Source organism: Pholcus phalangioides, unplaced genomic scaffold, assembly GCF_987345545.1.
Source record: "Pholcus phalangioides strain wild (caught in Gottingen) unplaced genomic scaffold, Ppha-v1.0 ptg000024l_1, whole genome shotgun sequence".
Taxonomy (NCBI): Eukaryota; Metazoa; Arthropoda; class Arachnida; order Araneae; family Pholcidae; genus Pholcus; species Pholcus phalangioides.
This window is the reverse complement of record NW_028301616.1, coordinates 24609272-24627980: the sequence shown is the minus strand read 5'-3', so window position 1 is coordinate 24627980 and position 18709 is coordinate 24609272. Positions and strand designations below refer to the sequence as shown.

General features: G+C 37.9%; 1 protein-coding gene across 1 annotated transcript in view; it reads left to right on the top strand.

Moving 5' to 3' along the window:
- LOC149069065 (uncharacterized) overlaps positions 1-15891 on the top strand; it is an 84985-nt gene extending 69094 nt beyond the window's left edge. The window contains exons 17-28 of the mRNA XM_089251189.1: positions 1153-1202; positions 1336-1462; positions 1547-1656; positions 2544-2646; positions 2739-2886; positions 4702-4765; positions 13024-13090; positions 13189-13271; positions 14261-14399; positions 14515-14601; positions 14764-14842; positions 15794-15891. Of these exons, the coding sequence (XP_089107315.1) occupies positions 1153-1202; positions 1336-1462; positions 1547-1656; positions 2544-2646; positions 2739-2886; positions 4702-4765; positions 13024-13090; positions 13189-13271; positions 14261-14399; positions 14515-14601; positions 14764-14842; positions 15794-15804 (1068 nt within the window). The 3' untranslated portion in view covers positions 15805-15891. The remainder of the gene's footprint in view (positions 1-1152; positions 1203-1335; positions 1463-1546; positions 1657-2543; positions 2647-2738; positions 2887-4701; positions 4766-13023; positions 13091-13188; positions 13272-14260; positions 14400-14514; positions 14602-14763; positions 14843-15793) is intronic.
- The last annotated feature ends 2818 nt before the right edge of the window (positions 15892-18709 follow it).

The window sequence follows — 18709 nt, the reverse complement described above, 5'->3', positions numbered from 1 at the left end:
TCAACACTATCTCCGCCTACGCCACAGTTTCGGTATACAGTATGAGAGCCCATGACCGCACCGGGCTGTAGTACCATGAAAAAATGTAGATCGAAATACGGTGACTGCACATTTGTATCACGGCTGCTAAAGAAAGCATTTCTGAGAAATTTCACGCATGTGTATGGGGACATTGTCATCACCATCATCGGTTAAAAAAATTTAAAAAAAAATCCAAAATATGCTCGATACTTTTTTTTTACATGCCCGCGTTGAGCATGTGGTCGAAAAAAATACATGCCTGGTCAAAATTTTTACAAATTTTTCATAAAATGTTTAATATAGGGTGTGGACAAAAAAAAAAGCCGTAAAAAATTTAAAAATTCATAAAAACCGGAAAAACAACCGAAATAAAAAACGGTTTGCAGGGGATTTTTCACGGTTTGCAGGCAATCGATAGGTAGCACTGACGTACACAAGTCAAAGAAAAGGTACGCAAATATAACGAACGCCTCCAAATCGTTTATTACAGCAGTATGTGTTCCACATGACCACCAACCATCACAGGGGATAGCGCATTGCAGGCGAGTCATAAATCCAGCAACGGCAGAGTGCAGCAGGTCCACAAACACGGTTTACAACGGTGAACTGATTGTGGATTAGGAGCGCAATTTCTTATAACCGTCTCATTTGCATATTCCCACCGAAGTCACTCGTACCAGCACCATCTATCGGCTGTTTTTTTTTTAGTTTTCTCCCCAGTCAAAAAAATTCTCGTAACCTTGCGATGCTGACCCTGAAAACCGTTTTTTATTTCGGTTATTTTTCCGGTTTTTTATTCATTTTTAAAGTTTCTGTGGACTTTTGCCTACCGTATTGTACATTTGTAGCTCATTCATCAACTCATTCAGTCACTCGCTCACATTGACTCACTTGCTCTGCTCAATCACTCGATCACTCACATTCAGTCTCTTGCTCTGCTCAATCACTCGATCACTCACATTCAGTCACTTGCTCTGCTCAATCACTCGATCACTCACTCACTAATAGCGAACTGTTGTCGGTGAATTTTCCGTAAATTCTTTTTTTTTTTGTGTCGAAATGATTTCTCCAACATAACATTTAGCAATAACTCTTCGTCGAATTAACCACAAAATTTCGCTTATTTCGCAGATAGAATCCCGGGAATGCGTCAAATGGTCCAAAACATTGGATATTGGTGGGTACGTATGCCTCATATTCATCACCTATCGTCAGGATAGACTTATTTATGACCATAAAACACCAATAAGTATGTGCATGAGTCTATTAAAATATACATCTAATCTATAATACATGCATGAATTTCTCCGATAGTCGGAACGGAGCAGGAGGTTGGACTACCGAAGGCTGTGCCAAAATAAACTCCACGTTGCGGTATACAACCTGTGCGTGCGACTCTCTGGGAATGTTCGCTCTAATGGCGGTGCTCGAGAGACCCAAGGTCTGTTGTTTTGCTCGATTCTGTGTCTTCTTGGAGCATTTTAGAGAAACTATTAGCAGCTAATTAATGTAATTTGTTCCGCAGGAATACGTCGAACCAGAGGACGAGACATGGGTTTTCGCTATGAGAGGTCTCGGTTACAGCTTCTCTATCATCGTGCTGATATGTTATATCAGTGCTATCGCTTTGAAAACGTAAGACTTCATTAAAGATGCAGGCTGGTAGTAAATAAACTGACTCTAGACGTAAGTAGTGTTCGTTCTGATGGATGAAACTTGGTATGCAGGATATATAGACCGGGGGGGGGGGGAGAGAAAGATTCAGTAAAAAATAGTTCAATTGCTGACCACCAGGTGAAATGGTGGCGCTTTTGATCATTTTTGTCGCGCCACGGTCATATTTTCTGCACATGAGGACTAATCAAACCGGGACCCGCAATTTATTGCCGAATCCGTACGGCAGCGTTCGAAATTTTGCCTTTCTTTATACTCACCGAGAGATTGGTGCGCTAACCCCTCGATGAGGGGGACTCCCTGCGGTAGCATTCTTTTTCTGTTGTCATGTCGCCGTTACTGTTGTACCCTTTTCTGTGTCAGAAAATTTACTGACAAGGACGAACCGGGTATCGAACTCGTGACAACTCTCTAAACATCCTTTGGTACTTCAGGCGTTAAATTTTTCTAATAGTCCGAATAACGTATATACCAAGTTTCAATGAAATACATCCACCACAATGGGCACTACATATGTCGGAGTAGTGTCAGTATAATTAAACTGACACTACTTGTGACACTACCACTTTTTTCACCAGGTGGTCAAAAAATTGAACTATTTTTTTTTTACTGAACCTTTCTTTTTCTACATGGTGAGAGGGGGGTGACCGCATCTGAGGGGTGTCTATTAAGAGGGGTTTTATTGTATCCTATGTACCATGTTTCATCAAAATACCTTCATCAGAATGAGCGCTGCATGCGTCTAAGTAGTGTAAGTTTACTTATAACCACTCTGTACTTCTTTCTGAACATGCACGTCCACCTGCTATACATTTTGAGCAAAAATATAATCCTTTATTTTTCTCCAGGTCTCTGCACGATCAGTTTCACATCATCAGGCTGAACCTTTCGATAGCGACAGTGGGTACAATGCTATCCTTGTTTTCAGTCGATTTTAAGCGTCACGATTGGGTAAGTTGTTGAATTGCTGTGATCGATTAATTGATCATCTCAAATTCGCGAAAATTGTTAAGTGTTCGAGCTTTGTTTTCTTCTGTTGGCAGGAAGCTTGCCGTGTCTTGGCTGGATTCATCCATTACTTCTATTTAGTAACTGGTTTCTGGTTGGCTATCCTAACTCACGCGCTATTCAAGGGATTCATACGGGGAATTGTCGAGGGACGGATCTGTTTCTATTTGTTGATTGGTTGGGGTAAGTGATGAATTTTGTATAATTTTGACTACAGTCCGTCTCAAAAGTTTAGGCACTATAGATTTTTAACTCCGCCATGGATATCGTTTCAAATTTTAATTTCGTTTTTTTTTCACTTGTGATCAGCATGCAAAACACCTACTTTAAACTTCGGTCATTGTCGAGGAAAATGAGTTATGGATTTTTTTAAACTGAAAATTTTGAAAAATAGCCGTCTCAAAAGTTTCCGACTACATGCAAATTTCGAAGATTGCGTCTATGTGGCTTATCAGAGACGTGATATGTATGAGTAGTGGAAAGCTATCGGATTGGTTTTCATTAATAAAAAATTTGCCGAAGTCGTCGCATATTTTGTACGATGAAATGCTTCGAGTACTTCATTTGAATGCAAAAAAGAAAAGACATTGCTATTGATTTGAGCAGGTCGAAATGAAGTGTCTGACGTGTATTAACCCACCTTGTGTCCCAAAAGTCAAAACCTGGTCGTGGTAGGCAACGCAATACAATTTTACGCGAAAACAAAGTTGGAAGATCAGCTTCAACGCAAAAAATGATCTTGCGTGAAATTATGAGATTCTTGAGTGAAAATTTCAACAGATACAGTTCATTGACAGATCAGAGAAGCTTGTATTTGATTCATTAAAGAGTGGTTAGGAAATCGCCTGTCACAAGAAAGCAGGGCCGCAACTGGGGGGAGCAGGCGGGTCTGCCGCCCCGGGTACTAGACCAGAAGGGACTCAAATTTCACATTTTTACCTCCCTTTCAACATTACAAAGGGGCGCCAAAATGCATACTTGCCCCTGCTGACCAAACTTCTAGTTGCGGCTCTGTAAGAAAGTGCCAAAGAGAGGTGGAGAAGGGAGACTGAAATGAACACGAAACCATGTTTTATGGAGGCAGCTAGCTTGGTATTATATTTAATGGTGCGAAAAAAAAAATGGAATTCACATGTTCCAGACGGATGTTTTCAGCAGACAGTAAGGGGAAGCTTCGATATGGGCAGTATTTGCTTCTAATTGTCAGGCTTAATTAACTTTTGAAACCGGTCGTCAAAACTATGATGCTTAATGGAGATCCTCGAGAAAAGTTTGCAAGTGATTGGAGAAGATTTAGGACCAAACTTAAAATTTCACCAATATAACGTGTCTATTCAATGGTCTGCCTCAAAAAAAAGCTCTTTATTCGCAAAAATGTATCGGTTTTAGACTAGCCATCAATGAGTCCGGACTTGAATGAAATGAAATACAGTATTCGACTGTTAATGACTTGAAGAGCTCTATCGAGGAAGCATGAAATGCCCCCCCCCCCCCCCGTAAATATGCTTCTGTTTCTAATTCAATCGTTTGGAAACTCCTATGCTTGCACACTTTCTTGGTCACTCACTGACCTGGTCCCTCGCTCTATAGGTCAGTCCTATGCTCACTCACGTGTTTGCACACTGTTTAGGTCACTATTTTGTTCATTCATATGCTTGCAAAGCAAGGTCATTCGTTTGGTCACTCACTGGCCAAAATAGAATCGGATTCCGGGGTTTATCGATTGTGGCTACAAATTTCGTCGCTTTTCTTCCATTTTACTAATTTTACTTAACCAATCATTCCTCAAATTTGCCGCCCCTAAGAACTTACTACCCTGAGCTATAACCTTTCCCCCCCCCCCATATAAATACGCTTCTGAAAATAACATGTTAATGATAACTTGATTTTCTGAAGAAAGTTCCAAAGCATCCTAGACTGTACATGGGGACTATTTTCTGCCTAGGAGGCTTTGGAAATTCTCAGTACTCTGGATTTATTTTTTGCCTTTTTTTCCAGGACTGCCTCTAGTATATGTCGGAGTAGTTGTTGCCTCTTCACCGAACTACGGCTACGATGATAGGTAATTGATCATACTTATCAGTAAAATACTTTTGCTACTCGATCAAACGGCTAAACCAAAATTGATGGTTTTTATTTTGGCGAGAACATTGACTTTACATAATCATAAAAAACCAGGTGGTTTGTAGCCGTGGTAGTACACACCTGCAACACGATACTAACATAACATGAAAAATTCACGCATTTCCATCTTTACTTCAGAAAATGGTAGCCAGATGGCAGCATGAACACAAAACAAGCGCAACTCGACAACATAAAATACGTTAGAGCAGCGGTTCTCAACCGGTGCTCCGTGTGCACTTCGCAGGGGCTCCGCGGCGACTCAAGGAAAATAAATATGCAAATTTGACCGATAAATAAAAAAAGAGGTCTACGGAGTTCCGCCATAAAAATTATACACAGAAAAGGCTCCTCGAGTCAAATAGAGCTCCGATGTAAAAATTATGTACCGAAAAGGGCTCCGCGAGTCAAAAAAGGTTAAGAACCGCTGGTCTAGATCGTAATCGAACACGATCCATTGCGAGGGAATGACATTTAAATTAATTTTACAAAATTCATAAATTATTAATAATAATTAGCACGTGGTCCACCTGCCGTATTGTGGCTCGAACCGTATTGAACAGACATAAATTTTGTCATACTTTTAAAGCGCTTCTCTTTATCAAATATACGTTGCAATTAGATAACTTTGATCATTTTTCGAATTTTTTATGGCTATTTTTGTGTAACTAATGTAAATTAATGGAAGTAAAGGAATCAAGTACTGAAATTCCATGACTCTCACAAGGGTGTGGCTGACAGGCAGGATCGCCTTAAGAGCATCCTGGGCCCCCGAGCCAAGGGATTTTTTCAACTACGTCTCGTTTTTCTGAGGCACCTCTTCTCTTGAGGCCCTTTCGGGCACACGGCCCGGGATGGGGGAAGCATGCGTTAAGACGGCACTGCCTAAGGTTCGCACCAGGCGTCCTCTTTTTTCAGTTTTGAATCAGGTAACCCTATCTGAAGACCCCATAATCCGTATTTTCACCTATTTGTTCGATCATCCGTATTGTCCGAATGTTTTTGTGGAAAGAAATAATTATTTTTTTCTACATAAAATCGATTATTGCAAATGTACGAATTTTGTTATCAAAATTTTCGTCTCGTAAAAATATTTTATGCCAAAAATGACAAAGAACTCTCTCTCTCTCCCCCTCCCCCCATCATCGCACGAGTTACCTGAAATTTCGAGATTAGATGGCAGCACCAACAGTATATAAATCAAGCCTCCATCGAGCTTATATTACTGGAGAGAGTATGACATCAGCTGTCTCCGCCTCGGCAGTGCTGAAAACATGAAAAAATAATTTCAGCATCGATGAGATAATTCCAAAATTAATGAAAGAGATAATTTCAGCGTTAATGAAAGAAAATATTCCAGAGTTAATGTAAGAGATAATTTCAGCATCGATGAGATAATTCCAAAATTAATGAAAGAGATAATTTCAGCATCGATGAGATAATTCCAAAATTAATGAAAGAGATAATTTCAGCATTAATGAAAGAGATAATTTCAGCATTAATGAAGGAGATAATTTCAGCATTAATGAAGGAGATAATCTCAGCATTAATGAAAGAGATAATTTCAGCATTGATAAAAGTGATAATTCCAAAATTGATGAAGGAATTAATGAATAATAAAATTTATGAAAGATAATTCCAGAATGAAGGAAAGATATAATTCCAAAATTAATGAAAAAGAAATAATTCCAAATTTAATGAAAGAGACAATTCCAAATTTAATGAAAGAGACAATTCCAGAATTAATGAGATATAATTTCAGAATCAATGAAAGAAATAATTCCACCATTAATAAAAAATAATTCCATCATTAATAAAAAATAATTTCAGCGTTAATGAAAGAAATAATTCCACCATTAATAAAAAATAATTCCATCATTAATAAAAAATAATTTCAGCGTTAATGAAAGAAATAATTTCAGCATTAATGAAAGAAAAAAAACCAGAATTGATGAAAGCAATTGCTCCAGAAGTAATAAAAGAAATAATAATTAATAAAGGAAACAATTCCAGAATTAATGAATGAAAATTCCAGAAATAATGAAGGAAATGATTCCAGTATTAATGAAATAAATAACATAATATTTTTTCACCTTTAGATGAGTTCTCTACATCCTTTTTTTTAATCTTTAAAACCTAATATTTAGAGACCGAACTGTACATTTCTATGTGCAAATTGCCAGGCGGGAACTTCGTTTTCTCCGAGTCACGCCTCACATTTGATGTCGCTGCAGTCGCGGCGGCTGGAAGCTCCCTCCAGTAATATAAGCTCGATGCAGGCCTCGGAATCTCTGTCGTCTGCTTCTCTCCAGGTTACTTGTTTTGGACGGCTCCTTGTGTCCTGAGAAAATTACTGAACTGGCAGTTCAAACTTCCAGTTCTGTTTGTGAGCTTAGCTTGTAGGGAACCGAACAAACCATCTGTCGTCTGCTCATTAAGAGGTTCTTCGTTTTGGACGTCTCCTTATGCTCAGATAAAATAACCGAACTTTCAGTTTGAATTTCCAGTTCAGTTTATGAGCTTTGTTTATAAGGAACTCAGCGGAATAAAGAACATAGTTTTTTTATTTTACACTTCATCATCACCACCTGAGTCACTTTTAAATTTGACATTAGATGGCAGCACATTACTATAAAATAGAGTGTGGAAAAATTCATTTTTTACGATCTTACCTGTCGTCTGCTTATGTGGAGGTCCCTTGCTATTACTGAACTGGAAGTTTGATCTTTCAGGTCAGTTTATAAGGAACAAAGCTGAATGAAGAATTTAGTTTTTTATACATGAGCTTCGTCATCACCACATAAGGCACTTCCGATTTTCAAAGTACCAACAATATTTTTAAAAATGAATGTCTTAAAGTATTCTAGAGCAGCGGTTCTCAACCGGTGCTCCGTGCGCACTTCCCAGGGGCTCCGCGGCCACTCGAGAATAATAAAATAAATCAATAAATTCGATAAACAAACAAAAAAGAGTCCTAAAGGGTACCGCAATATAAATGATATACTATAAACAGGGCTCCGCCAGAGAAATTATTCACTGAATAGGGCTCCGCGAGTCGGAAAAGCTTGAGAACCACTGCGTTAGAGCAACACACATACACTCAGAACACACATTCCGGCATGTGCCGATTCGTTAGAAATTCAGTAGAGGAATGTGTACGGTTAAGTACTAGTAAGTAGTAGCCGTGGGAAGTCTATTTATCCGTAAAATTCAGAAGAGAAGAAAATGCCAGGATGAACAAAAAATGGAAAATCGCACGCTTTTGAAGCTATAATTTCTGTTGCGGAGGGAGTGAAGATTATTGTTGTGTCTTGTCCTAGGAAATGATTATTACATCGCGCTAACATTTTCCGACGGTCCGAGTTACAGTGTAACCTCGTTTACACAACGTTTAAGAGGTCGAGTCCAAGTCGAATAACTAAGACTTTTATTTCAATCACACTTGAGAACAAAATAAAATCGCGTTTCAAATCACTTAAAGAAATAAAATTTAGAACCTTTGGGATACACATTAGAAAAAAAATTGCAACAAAATCTTTTCGACTTGGGAAAATTCCCTACCTCGGACTCACATTATTTTGGCAGTAGATTTTGATAGTGTTTTGTTTTTCTGCTTTATAATCGACTAGCTGATACCCGGCGACGTTGCCCGCCCCGTAAAAAAATTATATATGTATAGCTTATTAATTATTTCTTACTCAAAAAAATTTCTGCATCAAGTAAGAAAAAATTACTTTTATTTTTAAATATTTTAATTAAAATCTTCAGGCAATCGCTTGTGGATACACAATATTTTTGTTTGTCCATCTGGTGTGTAGATGTACAAATTTTTGCTATTACCAACACGTGAACAGGTGACGAAAAGGTGTCCGTGTGAAAAACAGGGCTCAAGTAGGTTGATACCTGCCACTGCTAACGACTGGCCTTGCGCTTTGTTGATTGTCATGGCAAAAGCTAAATGAATCGGGAACTGTGATCGCTTGAAAGTGAATGGCATTTCTTCAGTGATAATTGGGATACGTGGAACGAAGACGTCTTCTCTCCTTTGGCACATCCAGTTAGAATCGTCGCTTCAATGATGCAATTGTGCAATTTCTTCACGCAGAGTCTGGTGCCATTGCAGAGTCTCGGTGTGTCCAAATTTCTTAAAAGCATTATAGGTGCTCCGACTTTGAGGGTCAAATTGTGTGGTGGCACACCCGGAATATCCAAAGGAGTTCAGAAATTCTGCAGGATACAGAGCTAAATGTCTGCGCTGTGTCTGTGACAGTGTCAACCGAATTGTAAGATGTGGAGTCTCCTGGAATAATTTTTAGGATTTTTTCGTTGATCTTGTTCACACTGTCATTTTTCGGTGCCAGAATCGCTCTCAGAAAGCCACTCATGGTTTTGGTAATTTTTGGGAAGACTTTGTCTGCAAGTTCTTGAACTGAGTTTAACAACTGGCAAAATCCATTTGGGAACGTAATCGGTCCAGTGCTTGGGGTCTACTGATTGGTCAACTGATGTGAAAATGATAGCGGTGCTGAGTCATTTTGCAGTTGAACTCGCATGTTGGTGGATAATGATAATTTTTTAACTTCGTGCCAGAGTGCTGATGATTTGAGGCAAGCATTGAGTTCATCAGTTGGCGTTGAACATTTTTATTCCCAGTTTTGTCAGCGTAGTTGTTGTTCTCTGTTGTTAGCGACGTCATACGTCCAGCTTGTGCAGCGAATATTATTCAAACGCCTTTTACGCATTTTTTAAATTGAAACTATACCTATACGATGGGCGGTTGATGAGATAAAGGCCGCATTATCACTTACAGGATTACAGAACAACCTGTATATATGCTAGCAGAAATACCCGGCGCTTCCCGGGTTTTCTGCAATTAAATTGGAAAAGTGACAAACCGTTATAAAAGAATAAACTGTTATAATAACAGAATTAAAGGTGTGACAAACCATTGTAAAGGCATATATTCCCGTCTGAAACGCATTGTTGGAAACCACGGTAACCAAAGTAAACGTTCCGAAAGTGATTGTTGAGGCCCCAAAACCATTGTTGCCCGACAGTTTTTTGCCCATTTCGGGCATTTGCCCAGCTCTGACGAACTTTTAAAGTAGCCTACGGTTCAATCCCGGACCTGTTTGGTATATATGCAAAATCTGGCGACGATCGGTCTAAAACTGTAGATTTGTATAAAGAGCATACATACATACATACATACATACATACATACATACATACATACATACATACTTTCACATTTATATATAAGACTAGCTGATACCCAGCGACGTTGCCCGCCCCGTAAAAAATTTATATATGAATAGCTTATTAATTATTTCTTAATCAAAATATTTCTGCATTAAGTAAGAAAAAATTACTTTCATTTTTTAATTAATTTTAATTATTTTAATTTTATGATTATTAATAATATAATTTTAATTAAAAACTTCGGGCAATCGTTTGTGGATACACAATATTTTTGTTTGTCCATCTGGTGTGTAGATGTACAAATTTTTAGGATTACCAACACGCGAACAGGCGACGTAAAGCTGTCCGTGTGAAAAACAGGGCTCAAGTAGGTTGATACCTGCCACTACTAACAACTGGCCTTGCGCTCTGTTGATTGTCATGGCAAAAGCTAAACGAATCGGGAACTGTAATCGCTTGAAAGTGAATGGCATTTCTTCGGTGATAATTGGGGTACGTGGAATGAAGACGTCTTCTCCTTTGGCACATCCAATTAGTAGAATCGTTGCTTCGATGATGTAATTGTGCAATTTCTTCACGCAGAGTCTGGTGCCATTGCAGAATTTCGGTGTCTCCAAATTTCTTGAAAGCATTACAGGTGCTCCGACTTTGAGGGTCAAATTGTGTGGTGGCACACCCGGAATATCCAAAGAGTTCAGAAATTCTGCAGGATACATAATTGTCTGCGCTGTGTCTGTGACAGTGCCAACCGATTTGTAAGATGTGGAGTCTCCCGGAAAAATTTTTTGGATTTTTTCGTTGATCTTGTTCACACTGTCATTTTTCGGTGCCAGAATGTCTCTCTCACAAAACCACACATGGTTTCAGTGCTTTTGTTGAATGTTTGGGAAGGCTTTGTCTGCAAGTTCTTGAACCGAATTTAATAACTGGCAAAATCCATTTGGGAACGTAATCGGTCCAGTGCTTGGGTCTACTGGTTGATCAACTGATGTGAAAATGATAGCAGTGCTGAGTCATTTTGCAGTTGAACTCGCATGTTAGTGGATAATGATAATTTTTTAACTTCGTGCCAGAGTGTTGATGATTTGAGGCAAGCAATGAGTTCATCAGCTGGCGTTAAACATTTTTATTCCCAATTTTGCCGTCGTAGTTGTTGTCCTCTGTTGTTAGCGACGTCATACGTCCAACTTGTGCAGCGAATATTCAAACACCTTTTAAGCATTTTTTAAATTGAAACTATACCTCTACGATGGGCTGTTGATGAGATAAAGGCCGCATTAGCACTTACAGGATACCCTGTATATAGGCAAGCAGAAATAAACGGCGCTCTTCCCGGGTTTTCTTCAATTACTGGGAGGATTGGAAAAGTGACAAACCGTTATAAAGGAATAAACTGTTATAATGACAGAATTAAAGGTGTGACAAACCATTGTAAAGGCATATATTCCCGTCTGAAACGCATTGTTGGAAACCACGGTAACCAAAGTAAACGTTCCGAAAGTGATTGTTGAGGCCCCAAAACCATTGTTGCCCGACAGTTTTTTGTCCATTTCGGGCATTTGCCCAGCTCTGACGAACTTTTAAAGTAGCCTACGGTTCAATCCCGGTCCTGTTTGGTATATATGCAAAATCTGGCGACGATCGGTCTAAAACTGTAGATTTGTATAAAGAGCATACATACATACATACATACATACATACATACATACATACATACTTTCACATTTATATATAAGATTTCAAAGTACACAGGGATATCCAACTGTTTTGCGAGAGTCTACTTTTCGTCATTAATTTAAAATTTTAGTCGAATTCTTCCAAAATTTCCAGTTTTGTTTTTTAAAGAAAGCGTTTTTCGTTTTCGCGACATCACGAACATTCGGATCATCCAGAAAGCAAAGCACCACAACCAGGAAATGATCGGAAAAACTTACTATATACGTGTACCGTATTTGTTTCTGATAGACAGACCAGCACTCTGCAAATACTTACAATGTGCGGACTTTCGTACCCTGTGGGATTGACGCTGACAACATTAGGAGAAAAAAATTCTGAAAGGATATACGACCATCAAAACAATTGAAACCCGTTTCTTTGGGACTCCACGTCTCCGTATTCTCAGAAACAAGCAATAAATAAATCACTCAAATGACCATCACCAGCACTAGTTATTTGCTTATACATCAGCAATCAACCTAAAATTTATGGCTTTTTGCGGTGATAATATTCAAGAAATGTTGCAGCTACGTATTTTCACTGCATCCAAAAATTGTGCGCATTTGGATATAAATTACGGGGTTTTTTTTTCCAAAAGATTCCGAGTTCGAAGTGAAAACATCGAATAAGTGAGGTTTTGCGTCGAACAAATGAATTATTTTAATATTAAAAGGTATAGGAACGAATTACGACCGAAGTCAACCGTCGTATACACGTGAGAGTCGTATAATTGCGAGACGTATAAACGAGGTTCCACTTTATACAGCGATGTACTAGTTTCTGATTTCTCACACACTCTTGCAGTATCTGAAAACGATGACTAGACCTAGGATTAGAAGCGTGAGCACAAACTTGTATCCGGCCCATGGGCCCGAGCTCTCCCAAATATTTGCCACAATCTCCATAATAAATATTGGGTTTAAGCCCTCTTCCAGTACTTCCAATAACTTGACGACGGTGGACAACAGACATTTTTACTAATCGTCTACGCTCAATCCACGTGGAAAATTTTAGCGCATAATCGCACGATACTCTGCTTTTGTTACGAGACATTACCTTGTCTTTTGAATTTTCACGACAACGAATCACCGTTCACACTTGCTGTTTATGACTACTATATTACAAAGCTGAACGTATCGCCAAAGTAAAAACTCTATCATTCTAGATCTAGTTTTCTCTGTCCCATGTACCAAAGCTCATTAGTCATTATATTCTGAAAATAAAATGTATTTTGCGTCTAACTTTGTTAATTGAAATTGTTTAAGTATTTTTCTCTTTCAGATGCATGGTTGGACCTACAAGAGGCATGAGGTGCTCTCTGGCGTGTCCTCTGGCAGTTTTCGGAGTTGTAAGTGTTTATAATTCATTTTCTTGAAATTTTGTTTTTTTGTACCAAACACATGGACATATTGGACGGTGGTACTCACTGAATGTCTCACTTCGCAGGGATCTTTAGTGTGGAGTACCGTGATATGCTGCAACTTGTCGTCTCCGCAAATCAAGAGGATAGAAGTCGTCGAAGAGCTCAAGTAAAAAAATTTTACAATACATTTAATTCAACATTCTTGTTTTGGTGTGTTTTTTTTCACTCCTCATTCATGTCGTTTGGTTATAGTAAATACAATAGGCTCTCTCGATAATACGGCCTTGCGATTGTTCGGCCCATCTGCATAGTAATCCAGCGTTTCGTTTCTTAGGCTGGCTTTTTTCGAGAATGCAAGAGGAAAACATATCACTGCATATCTTCGCGCAGAAGTTTATATTATTCAAATGGGCTTTTTCCATTGATTTTCAGTAATCCGGCACACCCTGGTCTGATATCTGCCGAATTATCGAGAGTCTACTTTACCGGCGTATTAAACGCATCGTCGTTTGAAATCTATTTCTAACATAGCCGTTTGAATTACAGGCGTTCATTCTAGAGATACTGCTGCTTAAAGTCGCGTTTACTGAGGAGCAGGTTTCTACAGCACGTGGAGCATGAAAACACTGACTGGTAAAAAAAAAACACCTGAATTTCGGGTTTTTAACCAATCAGCATTTTCACGCTGCAGAAATTCTACTCGTAGGAAAACCCGACTTAACAGTACATGCGCCTCGTACGCATTACTCTGCGGAATTGCTAACGAGTTGGTACATTCCGGTATGTATGCTCCGAGTGAAAAATTTTGGGGGAGGTGGCGGCAAAGAGATACCATTCATCTCTACCTCCACGGAGACTTGAACCACGGTCTCCCATATGCCGGAGCCTAGGGGCCTCATAGTTCTCGTAAATATTTCAAGTTTGTGAATGCAGTGGATCCCACTTGCAATGTTCTCTCTTCGAAATTTTTCCTACTCTTAGTAGGACTTATTTTTGTGGTCCCATCTTTAACTGAACTGATATCCATCAAGATTTCCCGTTCAAAGCTTTTTTCCTCTTGCAACATTTTTTTCATGACGGTTTCTTGAAAAACATTATCAGCGGGATCAATTGCATTCATGAATTTTTGTTGTTTTTTTTTTTCTTTTGTGGTAGCGCAAGCACAAAGATGCTGTTCTGTGTGTCGTTTTGCTTCAGCATCATCTGGATAATTGGTGTGATTGCTCTCATGGAGCTGGACTCTTCTAATGTAAGAGGTTGGAGGAGGCTCTACCAGATATTCAACTCGTGGTTGGTGAGTGACTGTATAAAAAAAGCTCGATAAAACGTTCCGAGGATGCGTGTACATGAGATAGTTTCGATACCTTTTATTCACCTAAAAATAATTTTTCCGACCGGTTTCTTTGTAGGGATTACCAATAGTATTTTTTCTGGGATTCGGCTCCAAACATTTCCGACATGCCGCTTTCGAGAAATACGTCAAATATCTGAATGTCGTAAGTCGCTCGTTCTTAAGATCATTTTTCTTTTTTAGCAACAGATAATGATGATGGATTAACGTGAGAAAATCAGCGTCAACATGGATGGTGTTTATTAAGACATGATATTTCATTCTTTTTATTATTTTGATGAGGAACCATGTTTTTTTTCGATTTCAGTTTGAGCTGTTTCCCAACAACCGAGTGGAACCAAGTCGGCTCATCTACACCAATGGCTACCGATTTGATTTCAAGTATTGTGAGTAGTTGACAAATAATTTCGAAACACCGTTCTTTATGTACCATCCATGTTTTTCCAATTTTTTTTATGTTCCTTTAGCATTGTAATTAGAATTTTAACTGTCCCGTGACACCCTCAGAAATGAGATTGGAATTTCCATCGGCTTTCACAATTTTCCATCAAAGACTGGTGATACCCTCAAGAATAAGATTGGAATTTCCAACGACTCGTGACACCCTCAGGATATGAGATTGAAATTTCCCTGATTCATGACACCAAAAGATTTGAATTAAAATTACATAACTTACAAGAATGAGATTAGAATTTCGACGACACCACCCTCCCCCCCCCCCTCATGGATAAAATTAAAATTTTAAATGTCGCATGGCACCCTCAGTGATGAAATTAGAACTTCCCACGACTCACGGCATCCCTAGGAATGAGATTGAAATTTCAGATGTCTGGTAATATCTAGTAGTACTAGGGACTGATTTCTGCATGCACAAGTGGATCATTTGCCCAGGACCTCTATATTTTGGAAGACCCCCAAAGTTTAAACAAAATGTTCAGCGATTAACTAAACATCTTTGATTCTAGTCACAGGGAGCCCATAATTCTTAAATTGCTCAGGGCCCCTTCATGTCAAAGTTGGGCCCTCCTGGATTACTTACACTGAGCTTCAGCTACATCTCTGAATAAACTCTCTCCTAATAAACGGTTGAACACAGAAAAAGTCAATTATATCACGCTTTTTCTTCGTCTTTCAACATGTGTGATATAATGCAAGGTTACTATACTTTCAATATGCACACAATTCTTTATACATAAAATATCTCGCGGCATCTCTGATCGATCTATATAGCATTTTAAAGTGCAGCAACATACCATTTAGAATGTATCACTCACTTGATGAAATTTTTGAAGAGGTTAGCTAAATTAATGGTGATTTTATTGTAAATTGCTTTTCAGATTACAACTAATACAAGCTTCAAGAGATTTTTCCACTCAAAGAAGCTTTTCTGAAGCAAACTACATATGGCGTCACAGTATTTCATGCCTTTTCTCCCATGACTTTCTCTATGAAAAAAAAGAAGAAAAAAAGACAATATTACATGAACTATGTAATAATTTTTGTACGAGTCTCTTTTGTATCATTGAATATGAAAATGGAAGAAAAATCTTTTAAAACTTTGTAAATTTTGATGACATTGAAAATAAAAGATATTTGTTGAATTTTCTGTGCCATTATTTGTCCCATTATATCAGCATTCCAACTTTTTTACCCTTGAAATATTTTTCACGCATGCATAACTAGGGCTGGTCCGATCAATTGGGTCAGTTAATCGATCAATTGTTAATCGTAGTTAAAAATTTCAGATGAGTTAATCAACTCGACCAATTTGATTAAAAATTTTAATAAAAGTTTGTGAATTAACTCAATTTTTTTTCAAAAAATCAATTAGATGCCATAAAAATCATGTTCTATACAGAACATTTTGGATATGTGACCATATTTAAAAATATTTGAATCAATATTTTGATCAATTTAGATTCAATAAAAACTGATTTCAGTTTTAAATTGAGTTTGATGGGAGTGTAGGTGTCACTGTGAAAGTTCTATATCAAAGGAGTTTTAAAAGACAACCAAAATTTATTGTCTCCCCTATGAACAGTAGTTTTTCGTATTCTGTGGTTAGCATCAGTTCATCTCCTCATAAGTACCATTTGAGAGAAGTTTTTTGGGGAAAACAAGCAAAACAGTATAATCTAAAGTAGTTTCGATATCAGTAAGAAATAACCGATTTTTTTAAAAAAACGACAAAATCAAAGTGAAGAAATTACAGATTTAGGCAATTATGTTCAGCATATTAAATTGCTTGAAGTGGGCAGCCTAAATTTTTTATATCTACCGAATAGGTGAGTGAAATGAATAAATTATATTTTATAGCATCTATTAATATTACATAGTCAAAAAATATTCTATTAAAATTTGATTAATCGGTCGATTAATTGATTAAAAATGTTTGATTAACCAGTTAAAAATTTTAATCGATTCTCAGTCCTACATGTAACTTCCCATCCCCTTGTGCTTAAGGGACACAGCAGAAATAGCTAAACCCTCTTCAAAATACCAAATAATAATAATTTATTAACAAAGCAAGCTTTCTTCCGATTTTCAGCAGGTGTAAAGTAAGGGGTACAGGGGAAAGTGTCCCAATGAGAAATCAACTTTACAAAATATCTGGGCTTGTTAATGCTAAAATGAAGGGCTTTCAAGGAGGCAAGATATCTCCTCAATGCCGCTTAATGTGGTAAAGCAATCCCCATTATAAGTCAATAAGTACCAATCCATCACACATTATTCCGGTCTCACAACCCTCAGAGAAGAGAACAAAATTTTGCACCCCAGTGGCGTGATGGTAAGATGCTCGTCTACCACTATGAAGGTTGCTTTCAGGTCCCACGTTCAAACCGGGGGAAAGAATATATATAATAAGATATTTTACCTAGCAAGCTTGAGGCAACCACCAATAGATGGTGTGCCTCCATTTCCAAACCAATTCGTTAACAGCAGTATATTGCAGTGTAGCAATATGGCTGGAGTTGTTGTGTGGCGAAGTAGTCTCAAAACCCAGCTTTTAGAAAGTTAAAACTCCTGGTTGCTCAGTGATTTTCAATGGTTTAGAAGAGATACCTCCGCGATGCATTGCAAATGAGGGTATTCTTCAAGAGAAAATAATTTTCAAACAGGGAACATTGGAGCTTCCTGACTTTTTCCTATTCCAAGGATTTTGTCAGTGAAAATAAAACAATTATTTTCAAGTTAACCCAGGAACTAATTTTTCAAGATTAGTCCCTGCCGACCAAAATGAGAAATAATTGGAACAACACTTATGCATTTATGTACCAGTTCAGACCAAGGACATACTAGTCTGGGCCATTTACAGAAAAATTCATTTTCTTTGCCAAGTCATTTAGTAATGTTGTTGTAAAAACATAATGTAATAATGCTGTTGATCTAAGCATAAAACATCTCAATTCCGCAAACAATAAAAGGCATAAACTTTGTGGCCATTGATGGCAAATTTATCTATCAATCACCATTTTCTTTTCCATGAAAGTGATGGCATGTTCCACAGTAAAGACTTTTAGATAAATTCAACTCAAGCTGAGAAAAAACAATGGAAATACACTGACAAGGTATTGTTGATACTTGAATCGTCCCACCATATAGTCCATTTGAAAGCGTGTAGATTTTATGAGTGAGGAATCTAAAAATTTTATTGTTTCTCCTCTGATCCAACGAGTGAGGGGGTCATAGGAGGGCGATGTCTTCGCCCCCCCCCCCCATCATTGATGCAGGTGAATAATCTGATATATATTTGTATAGGATATTATTTACTGCCACTGTCATCTCCCTGGATAAATACTCGAATAGACTTCAGCACTTTAAGTCAATTAGCATATGTTGTTCACCAAGGATCTAAATGATACAAATTAGTCTAGCAATAAGTGTTTAGATATTTCATAAGCCCATAAAAGTAATATCACAATAAATGTATGTGCTGTATAATTTGCATAAAAAGAGCCTAACAAAATATTAGACTATGTGACTGGCACGGCAGTGTGTAGTTCTACTACCATGTTCAAGATGATCATAATAAACTGAGCTAGGTGACTGTAAAGCCATTAGCTCATGAGCCTCCCAGCTCAGCAAGGAAGAACGTAGCAGATCTCACTCAATAATGCTAAATCTGTAATACCAATTACTGCCTTTTATATTCAGATTTACATAAACATTAAAGGACTATCCACACACATTAGTTGCAACCTGTTTCTGCTTAGAGTGAACTACCTCATCTGAATTCAAAATGATTTTCTTCC